The 16,986-nt window shown below is 38.5% G+C and overlaps 1 protein-coding gene across 5 annotated transcripts in view; it reads left to right on the top strand.

Moving 5' to 3' along the window:
- Atp13a3 (ATPase 13A3) overlaps positions 1–16,986 on the top strand; it is a 73,649-nt gene that overhangs the window by 35,092 nt on the left and 21,571 nt on the right. For all 5 annotated transcript variants that reach the window (NM_001109369.2, XM_087576863.1, XM_087576866.1 and 2 more), the window contains 18 exon segments: positions 349–480; positions 1,461–1,640; positions 1,753–1,910; positions 2,640–2,828; positions 4,364–4,425; positions 5,630–5,780; positions 8,155–8,271; positions 8,804–8,821; positions 8,915–9,068; positions 9,153–9,273; positions 12,041–12,165; positions 12,774–12,949; positions 13,291–13,413; positions 13,494–13,573; positions 14,543–14,585; positions 14,683–14,792; positions 15,445–15,541; positions 16,710–16,782. In NM_001109369.2, coding sequence (NP_001102839.2) covers positions 349–480; positions 1,461–1,640; positions 1,753–1,910; positions 2,640–2,828; positions 4,364–4,425; positions 5,630–5,780; positions 8,155–8,271; positions 8,804–8,821; positions 8,915–9,068; positions 9,153–9,273; positions 12,041–12,165; positions 12,774–12,949; positions 13,291–13,413; positions 13,494–13,573; positions 14,543–14,585; positions 14,683–14,792; positions 15,445–15,541; positions 16,710–16,782 — 2,109 coding nt within the window.

A 16,986-nucleotide genomic window follows, 5' to 3' on the forward strand; every position in this document is an offset into this window, starting at 1 on the left:
CTTGATATCACCTGTGTTTAGTCCTCATCCTGTCAGAAGACAAGTTAGCTGACATATCGCAATGCTTGGTGCCTATGGAGGCCAGAGAGGGCGTCAGATCCCTTGGAACTGGAGTTACAGATAGTGGGTGTTGAACCAGGTCTTAACTGCTGAGCCATCTCTTTAGCCTTGATGCTTGGTTAGTGCATAGTTCTATTTGTTGAGACACTCCATGTGATGCAATTTTGGTACTAACCATACTATTGTAGTATCTTACTGAGAGCAAGAAACTTTTGGGTAGGTCATTTATTTATTTGCTGTGCTTTTATTACAAACTAAAGACAACTTCTAACTTTTTTTCATATTCAGAAATAGAAGAGATCTTTTCTACAGACCTTGTGCCGGGAGATGTCATGATCATTCCATTAAATGGGACAGTCATGCCTTGTGATGCAGTACTTATTAATGGTACTTGCATTGTAAATGAAAGCATGTTAACAGGTAAATGGAGTCAGCAATGCCATGCTCATTGTTTTTGATGGTATTAAAATTCAGTAGTTTAAACTTTTTCAAAATCATAATCATTTACTCATAAACGTGATCGGTAGTGATTTTCTATATGTAAGTAGACTACATTCTGGGCTGAAGATTATATTCCTTCTGGTACTGACCATATTCCTAGACCTGCTTCTTGTCACTCCTTGGACATAGGGAAATGGTCTATAGTAAGAGAAGAGGAAAGAAGGCCTTTGTCTACAGAGATGATATGTATTTGCTTTTGAATAAATTATGTGAAAATGGGAATAAATCAAGATTTTTTAAATATTCTTTTAATTGGGAAGAAGTAGACTTTAAGCTAATTCAGTTGGAAATTCACAACCTAGAAGTGGATCTTTCTGACTTTTAAATTGTGTTCTCTTTTTTCATTATCATAATCTGACTGGAAATTATTTCCTGCATGGTATTTTGAGGCTTAAAGCACACAATGTCACACATGTCTTTTCTACATTCTTGTCTTTGAAGAAGTGTGAATACCCTAGAGAATTATCCTCATACTCATTTCTTTCTTCATTGCTCTAATTGCCTTACATTTCTGTGATATGTGTCTATATTGTATCTTTCTGTCTAGTGGTGACTAAAGATATCATGACATCACCAGATACTGAAAGTAATAATACTTTTAAATTCTGTTCTTAAGGATGTATGCTATGTCATTGGGATTATTTAAGGGTCAATAAAAACAATTTTTATATAATGGCAGGCATTTTTAAATTGTGAATCATTCTCTGGAAATTACTGTGGAAAGCAGCTTTATTTCTCAGTAAATCAAATGATGAACAAAAAGATGGTTTATTCACTGTGTTGTCCAGATGTAGAGCAGTTCTTATATACAATACTGTTAGGTAAACTTCACCATCTTTTCAGTATGTATTTGACATTGATTTCTAAGATAACCTTTAAAATTTGATTTTTCGTAATAGGAGAAAGTGTTCCAGTGACAAAGACTAATTTGCCAAATCCTTCAGTGGATGTGAAAGGAATGGGGGAGGAGCAATACAGCCCAGAGACTCATAAGCGGCACACTTTGTTCTGTGGGACGACTGTTATTCAGACCCGTTTCTACACTGGGGAACTTGTGAAAGCCATAGTAGTTAGAACAGGTAGATTAAGTCTCTTTTGAATTTGAAACCTACTGGATGTTTATAAAGGCATTCTGGTTGGTGAGGTAAATTCTTATAAAAAGATAAACAATTTTCTTTAATTTTTTTAAAGGATTTAGTACTTCCAAAGGACAGCTTGTTCGCTCTATACTGTATCCCAAGCCAACTGATTTTAAGCTCTACAGAGACGCCTACTTGTTTCTGCTATGTCTTGTGGTCGTGGCCGGAATTGGGTTTATCTACACAATCGTCAATAGCATCCTAAATGAGGTACAGAACTTTTGATAGGTTTGGACCTTAATTATTTGTCATATGTCTGAAGTTAATATTAATTCTGAAGAAAATATGACATTATTATTTATTACATTAGAAAGCAAAATATATTGGGTAGCCTAGGCAGGAAAATTGGAAGTTCTACGCCAAGCAAGATCTCAACAACAAAACATTTCCAATATAGCATATAATTTTTCAGAATGTCTGCTGCTTTCCTTTAGGTGATGTAAAGCACACACCAAAAGCCTTTTCTTACTTGTGGGATAAAGTAAAAATAATATATACAATAATAATTTAGCTAAGTTGTCCTGTTCCTAATTCTGCCTCTGGGGTGCTGGAATTACTAAAACCCTTTTTTAAAACACTTATTGAAGGTACTTTTAAGCCCTGGTGCTTATAGGATCAGACTGTATCAAATCAGTACTTCGGTTTGAAGGTCATGTGAAGAATCGAGGTGTTAAAATGAGACAAGTACTTTGGCCCTTAGCTCTCCTTTAGCTGTTAGTGTCTTAGTCCATTGGATAGCTCATTGAAACATCTTTGTTAAGAATTCCCACTCCCCTCCTACGTTGGGGTTTGAACCTAGGACCACAAACATTCTAGGGAAGAATTTATATGCCTGTTGTTATAGATGAGTGTATATATTTATCACAAAAAGTTTATTTTTCAATGAAATTAGTAAATTGAATATTGTGAGTTTGATGTTTATTTTTATGTTGATTGTAGAAAGAAGTTCAGGAAATAATTATTAAGTCTCTTGATATCATTACAATTACTGTGCCACCTGCTCTTCCTGCTGCAATGACTGCTGGGATTGTGTATGCTCAGAGAAGACTGAAAAAAGTTGGGATTTTCTGTATTAGTCCCCAGAGGATAAACATCTGTGGACAGCTGAACCTTGTGTGTTTTGACAAGGTTGGTTTGTTTCATAATTGTTACAGTGGTACTTTTAAGTATTTATGTTTGTGCTTTATGAATTAATTTGTCCTTATTTTTAATAGTTTTGTAGTTTTCCTATTTCTCACTTAGTTACATATTCAGATTTTGAAATTTTTTTTTCTCTATCCCTCTTCTCCCACTTGAAAAAGGTTTTCACTATATAGCACTGGCTGGATTCATTCATTCATTTATATAGACTAGACTGGCCTCAAACTGACAGAAATCTGCCTTCCTCTGTTCTCTAGAGTGCTGGGGTTAAAGTCACGGTGTACCACCATGCCTGGCCCTCTTTCTTAGCTTTTATTTATTGTTAATCTGTTGAGTGTTTTGCATACATCTTTGTCTATACAACATGTGTGTACAGTTCGCATAGGCTAAAAGAGGTGTCAGATTCTTGGAACTGGAATTACAGAGGGTTGTGAACCACCATGTAGGTGCTGGGAATTGAACCCAGGTCCTATCAGAGAATAGCCTTTTGTTACCCATCTCTTCAGCTTTTCTCCCCAACCTTTTCTCAGTGATCAGTCACTTGAGTGTTGCTTACTTACCCAGATCTGCAAATTAGTGTTTGTATTCAGTGTCTTAACAGCAGTTCAGGGAAACGGATGACTGTAGTTTCAGCATCTGGGAAAGTGAGACAGAATGATCGCTTGAATTTGCAAGTTCTAGGCTCTCTGGGTAATACGGGCTCTGCCTCAAAGGAAAGAGTCTGTTAGCAATAAAATTTAAGACAACTCAGTTGTCTGCTCTTGAGGAGGCGCTGAGTTTGATTCACATTACCCATATAGCACCTTCCAGCCTTCTATGACTACAGTTCCAAGGGATCTGGTGCCCTCTTATGGTCTCCACAGGCACCAGGCATGCACGGGGTAAACATTTATATATAAAGTCAAAACACCCATACACATAAAAATAAAGTTTCAAAAATTTTTAATGAATTAAATGTAGTAGCATTGACTAAGAGTTATATGGTCTCTGGCGTTTTTAGGCAATTCTGATTTAATAGAATAGACACGATATGTATTTACTATGATTTTATTTTACTATTCATAAGTATGCATGTGTGTATATATGTATATATTTAATGTTATGTTAATTTTATTGAATCCTCACAGTTTGTTGAAGAAAATCAGTCTTTTTAAACGTGGGTTTGACTAGTTAGTAGCTCTCTTTTGGCGTTTACACTTTTTTCTTGCTTCCTTGTCCCCTAGTCTGTCCTACCATTATCTCTCCTGCCAGTATATAGAGACTTCCCGTTGGTAGGTAGGTAGATTGACTGGCTCATTTTGTGTCTGCACATGAGTATAGTCGATAGGCAGGTGCCTGCTTGTACTTGAAGGAGTCCTAGTGCAAGTACCGTTGAATGCAGTTTCTCATTGTCTCATTGTCGATGTGTCCTGGAGGTCACTCCCCGCCAGTGTGTGTGTAGGTGTTATTGATTTGGGTCTTGGCGTTTTGTTTTAGTTTTGTGAGATATTGTCCTTACTTTGTGCATGTGTACTTTTTTTTAGACTGGAACTCTTACTGAAGATGGTTTAGATCTGTGGGGAATTCAGCGAGTAGAAAATACCCGGTAAATATCAGTTGGATTTTATAGATTATCAGTCTAGTTCATTTTTAACATTTTAGCATATTCAACATTTAAATATAATACGACTATACCTACCATTAAGAGTAAACAACTGGTATTTTTCTATGTATATTTCAGATGTCTATTTTAAGAATTATGGGGAGTATATGTGTGTGTATCTGTGCGCATGCACATGCATGTGCTTTTAGTCAGAGCACAACTTGTGGGAGTAGCTTTTTTCCACCATCATCTGGAGTTTGGACTCAAGCTTGGTCGTCAGGCATGATGCCTTTATCTGCAAAGCCTTTTCAATACTGATTTTTGTTTTGCTTAGCCAAAAGCACTGGTGGTTTCCATGCTACCAAATAAGCTTTACTAATGTTTTATACTTTGAGGATTTACTTTGAGGATATACTTTGAGGACTTTGGACCAGGAAGTACCAGACATTCAGATCCAGACTTTATTCTGTACAGCACAGTAATTCAACATATTTTTACATAGGAAACTAAATCTCTTGTATTTCTGCCCTTGCTCTGTTAACCTTGGTGGGTTGTTGTGTAACTTACAGAAAACTACGGGACTACTGTCCTTCAGTTCCCTGTCTAGAGTGGGAACAGTAACCATCCTGGGCTGGATATATACAGCTCAGGGTTAGATCAGCTGCCTCTCACATTTGTGTGTGGTGCACATGTGAGTGAGTTCAGTAGTCAGACTCTGCGGTAAACAAATTAAAGCAAACGAAATGAGTTTGTTTTTCACTGTTGTGCCTGCTACAATAGTAGGAACTACACATCTTGCTAAGTGGGTTATTTTTATTTAGTTGTTTAGGGACAGGGATATTTGTTCATGGTGTCTCTGAGGATCAGATTTAGGCATTGTAGCTAGCTAGCTAAATTCTTTACTGAGCTGTACCCAAGTCGACAGCCTACTCTTGTTTGAATTCACTGTAGAGTGGATTGATTGAACTCCTGATCTTCTACTTCTTCTGACCCTCTCTCACTGTACTTAGCTTATTTTAATTAAGACCTTAAGGTTATGTTAGGGGGTTGGGGATTTAGCTCAGTGGTAGAGCGCTTTGCTAGCAAGTGCAAGGCCCTGGGTTCAGTCCCCAGCTCTGGGAAAAAAAAAAAAAAAAAAGGTTATGTTAGAATGTTGGCTTGAATCTAGAAATTTGTGGTCCTAATTCAGTGTATAATCTCTGTTTAGATTCCTTTTACCTGAAGACAATGTTTGCAATGAGATGTTGGTAAAATCTCAGTTTGTTGCTTGTATGGCTACTTGTCATTCACTTACAAAAATCGAAGGAGTTCTTTCTGGTGATCCACTTGATTTGAAAATGTTTGAAGCCATTGGGTGGGTAAGTTCAACCTTTTTTTTTTTTTTTTTAAATTAGAATAATTTATTTAGAATATTAGAATTTTCTTTTCTAATTTTTATGTGTGTTTGTGGTTTGCCTGCCTGTCCTTTGGAAGAGCCTCTCTGCTGAGCCATCTCTTCAGTCCTACGGTCAACTTTTTTGCTTTTCGTTTTTGATACAAGGTTCGTGTAGCCTAGGCACACAATAAACACAGCTGTGTAGCCAAACTGTCCTTCCTTTACCTCCTGAATACTTGAATGTGCCCCCCTTGCACTCTGTTTTTGTGGTGCTAGGCTGTATCTTCACCAGTGGCTTCTCTTGGTTTCCCCCCCAACCCCCGCCGCAAGATTCTAGCTCTGTCACAGAGCCTGTACCTCAGCCTCTCTCCCTGGCCCCATTCATACCTTCAAAATAAGTACCCTTAAATGATTCAAGCACATTACTAGTTACATGAGATGCAGTTGTGGCTACCCTGAACTACATTCTGTGATGACCAGAGAAATAATCCCATCAGATTTCAGCTAAGTGATTCTGGTCTTGAGACAGGGCTTATCTGTGTAGGCCTGGCTCTCCTTGAACTTCCTCTGTAGTCTATGCTGGCCTCAAACTCAGAGATCCTCCTGCTTCTGCCTCCCTAATGTTGGGATCAAAGGCATGTTCCACAATTGTCAGCCACCAGAATTTTAATCACTGCTAATTCCTCAGCCCCAGCTGACCATTATCAGTTATTCTCATCTTTTGTTAATCACAGCTAGTTCTTAAGCACCAGATGACCAGAACCACAGATTCTTAATTAAAACTACTTAATAAGTGGTTGCTTCCCCTCTGAATCTTTACAAGTCAGACCTCCATGAGCCACACTGGTCTCAGCTCTGAGCACTCAGTGCCTTTTCTATCTCAAAGTTTCAAAGTCCTTCCACAATCTTTTCCAAAGCATGGTCAGGTTTGCCACAACAATACCCCTCAACCTGGTATTTCTGTTTTTGTTAAGGTTTCTATGGCTGTGGTAAAACACCATGACCAAAGACAGCCTAGGGAGGAAAGGGTTTATTCTAGCTTATAGTTCCACACAATACCCATCATTTGAAGAAGTTTGTGTAGGAACTCAAAGCTGGAACTTCCTGGAGGCTGGAAATGAAGCAAAGGCCATAACCCTGGCTGTCCTGGCACTCATTAGAACTCAGAAGCACCGCCTGCCTCTGCTTCCTGAGCTATGGGGTTAGGGCGAGGGCCACTGCTCCTGGCTTCATCCTGTTTGCTTCACCTGCCCAGGGATGGCATCATCTGTAGGAGCTAAGTCTACCCACATCAACCATTAACCATAAATCATCAGTCATAAGTGTTCCCATCAGACTTGGGGCATTTTCTTGGTTGACTTTTCCTCTTCTTAAACCTGACTTAAAACTGATTGTAGGACAGTAAGATACATCTCAATTTTTGAGATGATCAGCTGTGGGAAACTGTTGTGGGATGATCAGCTGTGGGAAACTGTTGTGGGATGATCAGCTGTGGGAAACTGTTGTGGAGTTGTTTAGATTTAAGTGTTTGAAAGTGTTTTCACTGATCCCTCCAGTTAGTGAATTAGGCTAATTTAGTTTACTTAGTACAGGTTTTGCTTCAGCCTGGTTTTGGTTTGGTGTGTTCATGCCAGGCACATTCTGCCATTGCCCTAGCCATAACCCTGGCTGTTTGCAGTTTTGTTTTGTTTTTTTTCTTCACTCTTACCACTTTACATTTTTGTTTTATGTGTGGGAGGGAGAGGGAGAGAGAAAACACTGAGAATTCATGAACTTGTCTTGGACTGCACATGGACAGTTTTTGGGAGTTGGTTCTCTTCTACCACTATAGGAATCTCAAGATCACAATCAAATAATTTTGGCATAGCAAGCATCTTTCCTAGGAAAATAAATTGAGCCAGAGAGGTGGCTCTGTGCTTAAGAGCACGAGCCTGCAGAGGACCAGTGCTCAGTTCCCAGCAGGATGTGGGAGCTTAACTCCATAGCTCCAGTCCCAGGGAGTCCACACCTCTCCTGGCCTCTGTTGTTATCAGGTACACAAGTAGTGTACAATATACCCATTTGTTGACAGAAAAGAAATCAGTGTGCTATTACAGACTAAAAGTACTTACAAGTAACAGCCATGTGTGTCACTCTCCTTCTGATGACAGCCAGGCTATTCACATACGTATGCTCTTTATTCTCTCTCCAACTTCTTTCTCTCCTGGTCCAGAAGTTGCCAGGTATTTAGTAGCTATTTCTGTTTTATTTATGTTAATAATTTAGTGTTGGCATGTCCTTTGATAACAATTTTTTTTAATGGTTCACTAAAAATGAAACAAGTCTGGAATTTTGTGACCTGGAATTTTTGTCTTTAGGTTCTGGAAGAAGCAACTGAGGAAGAAACAGCGCTTCACAACCGGATCATGCCTACTGTGGTTCGTCCTTCCAAGCAGCTGCTGCCTGAGTCTACAACTGCAGGAGACCAAGAAATGGTACAGTGTAGTGGCTGCTTGCTTTTATTTAGTTTAGAAATGTCTACAGAAGAAGCCATGCCGGTATTTACTGAGTTTATCAGGAAGGTTACCCTGCGGTGCTAAGGCATTCTCTGTGAGCTGTTGAGATTTCACTCTCAGTGCTCTTCTGTTCCCTTCCTGTTTATAAATGGGATAGTCTTTCTAGTGTGCATTCTGTGCTCCTAGAATTTACAGAAAGGTACTCTTACTAGTTTTACTTTTAAATAAAATTTAGCATTCCCCTCATTTATTTTAGCTTTTAATGTGTCAATATTTTTATTTCCAGACTATTTGAAATGTTGAATATTGTTTCCCACCTCCTCCCACCTTTCCACTAGGCATTGAACCCTTTGCCTTATGCATTCTGGCCTGGTGGTCACCACATGGTTTTGGGAGCCACTGTAGTAACATAAGTATTTAAAGTCACTTGTCATTTTCTAAGTGAGGTTTATAGATGTCTAGTTTTTCTAGCTAATGTGTATTAATCTGTACTTTCTTCTCTTGTCTTTAGGAGCTGTTCGAACTTCCAGTAAGTGAAGAATGCTTTCTTTTTAGATAAGTACATTTGCTTTTACCCTTAAAGAATAATAAATCTTTTGTATGCACTTTTGAAATTAAATAGGCTATTTATGAGATAGGAATTGTTCGACAGTTTCCATTTTCTTCGGCTTTGCAACGGATGAGTGTGGTTGCAAGGACACTAGGCGATAAGAGAATGGATGCCTACATGAAAGGAGCCCCCGAGGTGATTGCCAGTCTCTGTAAACCTGAAACAGGTAAGGAGGCTCTGGATACAATTCTGATGTCAACAAGAACTTACAGTGGCAAGCAATTCTAAAATTTCCTTGTATTTTTAAAAGTTCCAGTTGACTTTGAGAAAGTATTAGAAGATTATACCAAACAAGGCTTCCGTGTAATTGCTCTTGCACACAGAAAATTGGAGTCAAAGCTGACCTGGCATAAAGTACAGCATGTTAGCAGGTAGGACTGAGTGGCTTCCTCGTAGTTTTCAATAATCTATTACCTGCATTCCTGCGAAAGACCGAATGTGTGAAATGTCTGCGTTGGAGCTTTGTTTTATCTAAAACTACTACGACTTTTCATTCAGTCTGTATTTTTGGGTTTTTTGTTTGTTTGTTTGTTTGTTTGTTTTTGTCAGTTTCTCTGTGTATTCCTGGCTCTCTTTGAAGTCACCATGTAGACTTTTGCTGGCCTGGAACTCCTGGTGCTGGGATTAAATTGTGCACCACCACACCCCACTCTATGTTGATTTTGTTGGCTATATTTATCTTCCTGAAATAATTATTTTCTTTAGAAGTGTAGACATACTTATAACTGTTACTTTGATTTTTAAATTTGGTTTATGTCTGCTTGTGGTTTTGTGTATGTCCATGCAGTGCCCAGGGATGCAGAAGTAAGTGAGTGACGCCCTTGATCTAGAGCCATAGGTGGTTGTGGCTGCCTGATGTAGGTGCTGTGAACTGAATTTGAGACCCCTTTCAAGATTGGTACTTTGTGTCCCTCACTACTATAGCCTGTTACCAAATTTTTACAGTGTGCCAGGCTTATTCTAGAAATAGGCAACAATTTTGTTATTTTCTCTAAAAGCCACCACCCAATGGGAACCAAATCTTGAGCCACGATACCTGCTGTGTATTCTTTTCTGCCCTTTGTCAAATGACATTAATAACATCTATTCCTGTATAAATACGGTTTGATATTTGGCTTAGTTTCTTTGCTGTGATAGTCTTCTAGACAAAAGAAACTTAAGGGAAAGGGAAACTTAAGTAAGTTACTTATTGTAACTTACTGTTCAAGGTACAGTCATTATGACGGAGCAGCCAAAGTATAGGAGCATCGCGCACCGTTACAGCTGGGGACAGAAGCGTGGACGTGCACCGCTGTTCTTTTTTCATTTCTGTAGTGCAGGATGCCAGGCAGAGAATGGGCCACCTTTAAGGAGTGGGGCTTTCCGTCTCAACATAAACAACAAGATAATCCTCCACAGGCATCCTCCTGCCTCCCAGCTAATCCTAGATTTTTTTGTCAGATTGGCAGTTGCTACCAAACACCCCACCCTTCTGATGTCTGTTGCTATAAGTGACAACGAACTTACCCTTTTGTTAATATTTCATGTTTTGTTTAGTATTTTGTAAGCAAACAGGAATATTGTTTGTCTTGCTACTTCTGCCTGTTTTAGAGTAGTGATCTGAACATAAACATGAAAACCTAGAATAAGGGGGCTGGAGATATGGCTCAGAAGTTAAGAGCCCTGGCTGCCCTCAGTACTGGGTGGATCTGACTTCTGTGGGCACAACAGGCATACATGCAGATAAGACACACACATGCAAAAACAAAAACCTAGTAAATTGTTACACATATCAGGTTGAAAATCACGGGTATGTTTTAATTCCCACAGAAGACACAGTAGTCCTTTCTTTACAATGTCACCCTTGTTGTTGAGCCCATTAAAGACTAATTGTTCATTTACCTACAGCTCTTCATGCACTGGAATAGACTATGTTGACATCATCATCCTATCTCTCCTTGTTCTTCCTCTTCCTTTAACCAAAACTGTCTCTTGTGTTTTTGCCTAATAGGAACACTATTGTTTGTTTTTTGTTTGTTTTTCAAATAACCATTTCTCTTACTGAAACCTTTACATTTTAGAATTGTACAATTCTTTAGAATACACCATGTCCATGACATTTGGCATTTCGCGTTTGTAAGATCTTGACTTAGGAAATCTGCTGACCCACTGGTTCAGTGCTGCTAAACTGGTAGTTCCAATTGTTACAGCTGAGCTCCGTCCTTTCCCCGTTCCTTTCCCTGTAATATTACTATTTTTTATGAATCAAATACTCAGCCACCCTTACTGTTGAGTTTGTGTTGTATGTGTGCTTGGGACTCTTGTGTTTGTATGTCAGAGTTCAATGGTAGGCATTTCCCTCTATCACTCTCTCTCAGTGCTAGCTGGCTAGCTTCCTGAGCACGTGTGTACTGCCAAGCCTCACTTTTTTTACACATGTGTGCTGAGAACCCAAATCAGATCTTCATGCTTCCGTTGCTAACACTTTCCTAGCTGAGCTGTACCCATCTTTGTTGTTGGTTACTTGATTTCACATTTGTAACTGGGCTTTCTGACCTTTGTCTTTTAAGGCTTTGACAGTTTGTGACTTTCTAGGAATGTGGCTGTCATTGAACCAACCTTGTCACCTTGGTAGTGCTGAAGTATGTTTTTGCAAACATTTATTAGATCTGTCGTTACAGAAATGTCTTTATGTTTGACCTGGGGACTTTATATATTGCTGGCACATAGCAACTTCTCAGTTATTTGAAAGAGTAACGTTCTTGGTTATCACTTCTAAAAACAATACCTATGTACCGAGTGGGTCTCCTTGTGCTGCTAATGGTTATTTTACCATATTGCCAAGATAAGGAGCTGTATTTTGTAGACATCTTATGGAATTGATTGGGATTAAAGCGAGGTGTGCCCCTCCCCATAATTCAAATCGGGTGTATTTGATGAGGTATATTCTATAAATTGTGTATATTTCTTGACATAGATTTGTTCTTTTATTATTTTGGGTAAACTATAAGTATGCCTTAGTTACAGAACTGATTAATGTTTATAAAGATAGACAATTTTGGGCTGGAGAGATGGCTCCCATCTTTTACTTTGTTTTACTGTATAACAAAGATAGGTTTAGGTCTTTTAGACTTATCTGTCAATCTTTTGTCTAAACAGAGATGCCATTGAAAACAACATGGATTTTATGGGACTGATTATAATGCAGAACAAATTGAAGCAGGAAACCCCTGCAGTACTTGAAGATTTGCATAAAGCCAACATTCGAACTGTCATGGTCACAGGTGAGCATAACTATAGAGAGAGCTCCAGTTATGTGATATTGAGGGCCGGTCAGTTAGAAAGGCACATTATTTAGTGATTCACTCTACCATGGATTGTACTATTTCATCTCTAAATATTTCCCCAAGATAATAGGTAGCTATAATCCTGCTTTGACTTCTAACAAAAATCCGTTCATGGAAATAATAGTAGCGAGGAAGAAACTAAAACTTTAGTGATGTCCTTTTTGTTGTGCTTCCTTACCACGTGGGTGCCTTGCCTCGTGGGAGTTATCTATGGATGCCTTCTCCTGTGGAGTGAATGTGTGCCTTTTTCATTGTTTACAATTTTTAGTATTGAAGTAGATATAGAAAATGGTTATCAGGTGTTTGTTAGAATCAGATGAATATTTTCTATTACATTTTATTTCTGTACTATGTATGTATTTATGTGTGGAAGTCCGTTCTCTCCTCCCGTTCCAGTGCCGAGACACTTCCCTCTGAGCTCTGCTGTGGACCCTCCTCATCCTCCTCCTGTTGTGCCTACCCTAGCACTCTAGTAGAAGCCTGGTGCCTGTGTGCTTGTTCCACATGTCCAGTTTCCCTTTCTGTGTTTCAAATACTTCAACTAGGAGACAACATGTTGACGGCTGTGTCTGTGGCCAGAGACTGCGGGATGATTCTACCTCAGGACAAAGTTATCATTGCTGAAGCACTACCTCCAAAGGATGGGAAAGTGGCCAAGATCAATTGGCATTACACAGACTCCCTGACACAGTGTAGTGAATCGTCAGCCATTGACTCAGAGGTATTGTTTATATTGTCAGATTTTAAGTCTGCTCATTTGAATTTAGTCTGAAAAAAAAAAAAAAACCAACCAAAAACAAAGTAGGCACTTGAAAACCCAATATTAACAAAAACTAAATGAAAATAGAAGCCAGAATTCCAGAGATTCTGATTCATTATCATAAGAATCTGGATGTTTAAATTTTGATACTGATTTTCCTTTACTTTGAATAAGCGCTAGGTTTTTACTGACATATCATCTATACCGTGTAACAATCAGTCTTGGCATAAAACATGTTGAATATATAGAACTGTATTTTATTGGTATGGGTGCTTGAATATTGTCGAATGTCTTTTATATAGGCTATTCCAATCAAACTTGCCCATGATAGCTTAGAGGATCTTCAGGTGACTCGCTACCATTTTGCGATGAATGGAAAGTCATTTTCAGTGATACTGGAACATTTTCAAGATCTCGTTCCTAAGGTAAGTAATGTGAATTTAGAGATGAGATCATGAGCTCATGTGAACATTTTTTTTTTTTTTAAATAATGTTTGTTTTCTAGTTGATGTTGCATGGCACTGTGTTTGCCCGGATGGCACCCGATCAGAAGACACAGTTGGTGGAAGCATTGCAGAACGTAGAGTGAGTCTTGATGGGCTTTATGGTTCTGTTCTTATGAATTATAGTTTCATTTTCAAACTTCTTATGGAAAAGTCCAGCATCCTTAATCCAAACACCAGAAATATGAAATGCTTTAAAATCTGAAACTTTTTGAGTGTCACAGTAGAATTTAAGGCAAATATTTTAAAATAAAAAATTTCAAAAATCTAAAACACGTATTTCAAGTGAAAAATATGTGCACATGCATGTTTGTGTGTAAAGAATTGTTATCTACCTCAAGTGGGTAAGAACTTTATGTATGTTTTAAAATAAGTTCACCTACATGTTTATCTGGCTAAATAAAGTAAAATATCCACAATTCTTAAGGTTATACCCACACGGAGATCATTAATTGGTGCTCTTTTTAATTGAAACATATGTACATGTATGTTCTTTGTTACAAACAAACCTGCTTAGTCCCTGTTCCCTCTGGTCCTCCTCGTTCTCTCTGGCTCTCCCCTAGCTCTCCTAGTCCCCTGCCCCACAGTCTCATTTGTTCTTTCTTCCTTTTTCAACCTGATTTCAACTGATTGGTCCACTTAAGTCCTTCTCTGTGTGTATAATGAAGAAGTGGCTTTATGATTTGAACTCTGGGCAGGGTCTTAGCCTGCAACTCATGTTCCTCTCGAGTGCTGGGTTTACAGGTTCATCACACAAATGCATTTGAGTCATTCATGGCTCTGGAATTTCAGTAACTAGCAATGTTTGAAGTTTCTAGGGGAGAAATTTTTACTCATAACAACAACAACAAAAAATGTGTTCAAGATCTTACCTTGCCCACTGAAATCATTTGTCTACGTGCAGTCAGTTGAACAGTAATGTCTGATCACCTGGTGTGCGAACACTTGTTTCATGTATAGGCTAGCTCTCTGACTGTGCTGGAGGAGAATCAACCACTTTATATGTGACTTGTAAGAAATTAAAATCTTAAACTCATTTTTCTTTTCTTAGCTACTTTGTTGGGATGTGCGGTGATGGTGCAAATGATTGTGGTGTAAGTACTGTTTTTCTCTGTGTGTGTGATTTATTTTGTAGTTCTTTAGCCTAAGTCATCAACAAAATTAATCAGATTTTTTTTTTTAAACTGTTAGGCTCTGAAGAGGGCACATGGTGGCATTTCCTTATCTGAGTTTGAAGCTTCTGTGGCGTCTCCTTTTACTTCTAAAACACCCAGTATCTCTTGTGTGCCAAACCTTATCAGGTAACAAAGATCTGAATTTTTTAATATTTGTGTTTTTTGTAGAGACCTTTTAAAAAATGTTTTGCCTGTATGAAAGTATGTATACTATGTGTGTGCTGCGTGCCCAAGGAAGCTGTAAAAGTGTTTCTGAACCCCTGGAACTAGAGTTATGGACAGTTTGAAGTTGCCATGTGGGTGCTGTGAATTGAACCCCAGATGTTCAGTGCTGTTACCTGCTAAACTAGCTCTCTAGCCCCAGAAAAAATAACACTCCCATTGTTTCCCCTACCTCCACTGTGACACAAGCTGGCAAGAAATTTACTCTGTAGCTTGGATAACCTTGAACGTGCAATCCCCCTGTCTGTCCCCCGCCTCCCCGTGGCTATGAGTACAAAGATCTCTTCCTGGCTCAGAGTTTACTGTTTTGTTCTGTCTTGCTCTAGCATAGTAGAATGAGTTACTGTGGAGAGCAGTAGCACTTGTTTAATGTTTAGCAGTGGCTGGACCTATGTGACCCACTAGCAACAGATTGACATTCTTCCAGTTGTATTGATATATACATTTTTTGGTAGCTGAGAGCTTCGTTGTAGACGTGAATGTCTGTCAAGATGGAGTTGTGTTCAGATGGACAAGCTAAGGTGCTGTTAATCACATTAAACATTTCTATTCACAGGGAAGGCCGAGCTGCTTTAATGACATCCTTCTGTGTGTTTAAATTTATGGCGTTATACAGCATCATACAATATTTCAGTGTTACTCTCCTGTATTCTGTGAGTACCCACACCACACAGACGTAGGTACTTAGTGGTAAAGCATGAAAAAGGTAGTGAGCATGTGTCTTTGATTTTGAGTACATGACCTAAAGGAAATGTATGCAGCGTTTGTAAAATTACCTAGAGATATTAAAATGTGGGATACATGTTCCTTAAAGCCTGCACTCATGGCTACAGCTTTGTGTGGAAAAACTGCTGGGTTTTGTTTGGTTGGTTTGGTTTGGTTTTCTTGTTGGGCACGGGGAGCTGTTCTTTGTTTATAGTACATATTGGCTTTGCTTGCTTTGGACAGGATTTCAAGTTTGTAGACCAGCCTCAAAATCATTATGTGGTTGAGGCCCTAGCATGGATAGAAACATATGCCATCTGTGTTACAGTTACAGGTGTAGTTAACTTTGCTACAGAAAAAAGACAGAGACATTTCAGTTGTAAAACAATACATTGGAAAAGAATGTAGGCAGTATTTTCAATAGGTTATCCTCTAACTTGATTGCCCTGTAATTTCCTAATTGACACTGTAACATTCTTTGTGAGCATTTTATTACTTAGAAAAGTATCAGAAGGAAAGATTTAAAATATGAGGAAACACTGACACTTGAGAATAATGAGTATTAGAATGTTAAATGTTTTCAGTAAAAACTTGTTGCCAAAATTAAAAATACTTTTGACAAATTTAAAGTCAAACCTTTTATATTAAGATTTGACTTTGAACTTCTGTTGATACTGATTCTGTTGCTGTGACGAAACACTGTGACCAAAAAGCAAGTTAGGGAGGAAGGGTTTATCTGGCTTAAACTTTCAGATCATAGTCCATCCCTGGAGGAAGTCAGGTTAGGAACTCAAGCAAGGCTGAAGTGATGGCAGAGGCCATGGAGTAATGAGTGCTTCTTATAGAATCCAAGCCCACCACCCAGGTGTGACAGACACCATCTGCAAGAGACTGGGCCTTTTCCTTGCCGATTAGTAATTGAGAAAATGCTGTACAGTTGGATGTCACATAGGCATTTCCTCGACTGAGGCTCCTTCCTCTCTGATTCTAGCTTGTGTCAACTTGACACACAAAACCAGCAAATACATACCATTTTGAAGGTGTCATTCTTGGGGAAAAACAAGACTGTAACGGTGCTATGAAAACCCTCTTAAACTTTACCGATTACTTTTGTAGATCTTGAGTAACCTGGGAGACTTTCAGTTTCTCTTCATTGATCTGGCAATCATTTTGGTAGTAGTATTTACAAGTGAGTATTTTGCTTTTTTTTTTTTTTTCTTTATTTCAAAGTACACAAACATTTGAATATGTTTTAAATTTTGGTAAATTTGCATCAACCATTTTATACATAAGCTTATATTGGTCCAGTTTTCCTGTATATGTTTTATTACTGGTTTATATTTTGCCCTATATGTTTTCTAGAGTGACTCACACATTTTATCTAATGTCTGTC

This window comes from Rattus norvegicus, chromosome 11 (assembly GCF_021556685.1).
Source record: "Rattus norvegicus strain SHRSP/BbbUtx chromosome 11, alternate assembly SHRSP_T2T, whole genome shotgun sequence".
In the NCBI taxonomy this organism is placed as follows: domain Eukaryota; kingdom Metazoa; phylum Chordata; class Mammalia; order Rodentia; family Muridae; genus Rattus; species Rattus norvegicus.